The 3,263-nt window shown below is 50.4% G+C and overlaps 1 protein-coding gene across 1 annotated transcript; it reads right to left on the reverse strand.

Moving 5' to 3' along the window:
- Positions 1 to 274: 274 nt before the first annotated feature.
- Positions 275 to 2,704, reverse strand: PHYSODRAFT_343290 (hypothetical protein; the record flags this gene model as incomplete). Its single annotated transcript, XM_009541848.1, has 4 exons — positions 275 to 352; positions 572 to 932; positions 2,507 to 2,589; positions 2,669 to 2,704. The coding sequence occupies 4 exons, from the start codon at positions 2,702 to 2,704 to the stop codon at positions 275 to 277; spliced, it is 558 nt and encodes a 185-aa protein (XP_009540143.1).
- Positions 2,705 to 3,263: the final 559 nt, after the last annotated feature.

The following is a 3,263-nucleotide window of genomic DNA, read 5'->3' on the forward strand; positions in this document are numbered from 1 at the left end:
CCCCCAAAGATCAGGATGCCCTCCTGAGGGTCACAAGGCTTCACGTCGGCGTCGCCGTCTTTGATTCGGCGAATGATTCCTGTCTCCTCGTCAATAGGGAGCTGCAACGCTAGAGCGGTGGCGCAGCATCGGGCTGTAAGAACTCGCAATGTCGGAGAGTTATCCGGACTACCGCCTTCCGTCGTTATTGATGCCCACGTGTTGGATGCTAGATCCAGGACGTGGATGCCCGTATTCATTGCTGCGCTGAGAGGGTCGGAGGTCTGTCTGCCTCCTAAACTGCGACCTTGTCACCTTCTCCAATCGCTACAGCATTGTGAAACGCCAAAGGCAGCGGACTGTTACCGGTGGGCTGCAGTAACATAACGACAAACAGCAGGGTAGTGAACGCATGGAGAGAAATATATTCACTAACCGAAAGCTGTATCCATCGAGGCTTCTGTCCTGCAGTATTCACAGTGAGTAGCCAGATATCCGCCAAGACTGCACCTTGATAGTTCTTCCCTCCGAGAACGAGTACGCATTGAGTATGCGGGCTTTCGGGATCACTCGGGGTCTCCCTATAGCGCACTGGGGCACTCGCATGCCATGCTCGGCCGCAAGGAGCGGGGTCTGGAGGGACATTGGGATCGGTGCCATCGCCGTTGATGGGAGAAACATCGGTGCAGTAGAGGACGTTGTTCTCGTAGCCGAGCTCGAACACATCTCCTATCAATTGTTGGTGCGATGGCTCGAAGCTGTCGATCGGCTCGTAACCATAAGCGTAGGCATTCTCGCCCAGTGTCACCACGGTGTGCCCAATACTGTGAGCAAGCTCATCGTGAACATCGTAGCTAGTCAACCATTTCGTAGTTTTCAAGTCAAATAGATCGAGGCACACACTCGTGAAGCTCTCGTTCGGCAGCTCTTCTTTGCCTCCGACTATCACCGCGCTGGTGGTAAGTACAAGGCAGGAGACGTTAGTGTCGAAGAGTTTTGCACTAAGAGAGATCGACGCACATGTGGCCATTTAGCGTCCCCGGAAAAAAAAAACTTTTTTTTCATTCTCTCACCGGCTACTTTCCATTTAGTGGAGATGCATTACATTCTCGACAGCTACATTGCATTTCTGATGGATTTATTTCATTCTGTACATTCGAAATGGCTGTTACATGCCTTGTATATAGTATTTGGCGTGGCTGGACACGGAATATCTTACAGGGCCGTGGGACCTGGGGTTCTATACGGCCAGCGATGTTCCAGGATTTGTTCCGAACCAGAATCCGATTGAATCGCACCACCACAGCATCAAGGCTACTGCAGTGAATCAGCTGCGGGCTTCAACGGGGCATGTGCTTGCGTCGACTCTATCGAAAATCTGGTCGAGTGCGCGATGGAAATCGGGTCGGAGCCTATCCAGCACTTTGCCGCTGGACCAGTTTCCGCAGAGGTTCTAGAAGCTGGTGTACTCCTCTGCAACGACGACAACCACTTCCCGACTCACAAACGCAAGTCGTGCAGAGCAATCCGCAACATCCAGGCGTATTACTTTAACCAGAGATACTACATCGTCCGGGACGACAATGTGCATGGATTGAAGGTGAACGCAAGTCGAACAAAGACCTATAAGAGCTCGCTCAGCGGATCCCTCAAGGATTATGAAATTGTGGAGAATGTGTAGCTTCGATACCTCTCCGCACAAGGTGACGGTGTTGGATCGACTTCCGTATGAGCACGACTGGAACTCTCCGTTGTGGTCACTGGAGGAGATCAACACCATCAGAAAAAAGTTCAAGTGTGACTGCAAAGATTTCTACCGGACGGGGTGGCTGTGTGCTCATGTACTAGCATGCCTTCACCTCATTGACAATCTTGATTTGACGGTCATGCTTCGAGGGCTCCCAGCTCGCAGGCCTCCCGGTAGACCGCGCAAGAAAAGCAAATGCCTCCAGCGAGATGGTGTGAGAACATCCCAATACTCCGTCGATGCCATGGTGAAACGACTTGTGGACAAGCCAGCAAGTGTTATCAACTGGAGCGTGCAAATCGAAAAGACAGTGGCCGAGGCGGATGGCGAGGGGTCCCAGCGGACCTATGTTGACAAGATTAGCCCCCCTTCACTCGTGGAGGAAAGCGGTTCTGGGAGATCGCGTACGAGGATCAAGATGAGGTGACTGTCCTGGAAGTTGAAGCTCTTGCAAGGACGATCAATTTCTCCTTCCAAAAGGGGCACAACATTGTTTCCAGCTTATGCATATCTTCGACACAACAGCGGTAGCGTGAAGCTTCAGCAGAATAGCAAGTGGACGACATAAGGCTAGACGTAGTGAGCACTTCGGGTGCTACGAACTAGGGACCGAGTAACCCGGACATTTGTTTTACATTTTTCAATAGATGCAAGTGAATGCAATAACACCATCGAAATGAAAACTAGCCAATAATAAATGAAAAGCAGACTTTTTGCCCATAAATGGAAAGTAGCCGCTGAAAGAATGAGAACAAAAAACGCACCCAGAGTCCCCGCGACAAGCTGTAAATCTCTTGTGGCTCCAGGTTCTTCCTCTCTAGCGACCGGGACACGTGAGTTCCCCACGGGCAGTAGTCATACGACTGGCAATAAGGCAAACGTTACAACATTCGACATCAGCACTAAGCCATGTGAACCATTGCATAGCAGAACAGCCCGCACCTCAAGCCACCTCAAGTCTTGTCCGTCCAGCGCCATCCTGTGGCGACTCCTTAGATTTAGGCAGCTAAAGAGCCGCTATGAGCGAGTTCTCGGAAGGTCGGCAACTAAAGCAAGCTGTTCAACAACAACAATGCGGAGGGATCTCTTTTTAAGAGATTAATATAATCGCACGCGTAGGAAGCTGGGCAAAACTAAGGTCGGCCTAGATGCCTTATTCATGACAACGCTACAATCTCGTTTCTCTAAGCTCAGTAAAAGACCAAAGTTTTGTTCGAGAGGGACTGTCGGACTCGGGCCATGCTCAAGTTGGGCAGCTCAACTCGTGTTTCTTTTCTCGGAAATGTAATCGAAATGTTCGGCGACGTTCAATTTTACAAGGACGTCCCCAACAGGACAAGAACAACCCCATAATTCTCACCACCGAGGTCGCCCTTGTGGCAAGTGCTCGTCAAGACGAGACGTTGAAGCGTATACATGATGCAAATTCTCTCAGCCTAAGGGCTGAGGGTAGCTTCAGCTTGAGGATGTTTTTCGGATATTTGTGAAATCTGGACGGAAAATGTGTACATTGTTTCTAAATAAATACGTAGACTGC

The sequence above is a fragment of the Phytophthora sojae genome (assembly GCF_000149755.1).
Source record: "Phytophthora sojae unplaced genomic scaffold PHYSOscaffold_41, whole genome shotgun sequence".
Lineage (NCBI taxonomy): Eukaryota > Oomycota > Peronosporomycetes > Peronosporales > Peronosporaceae > Phytophthora > Phytophthora sojae.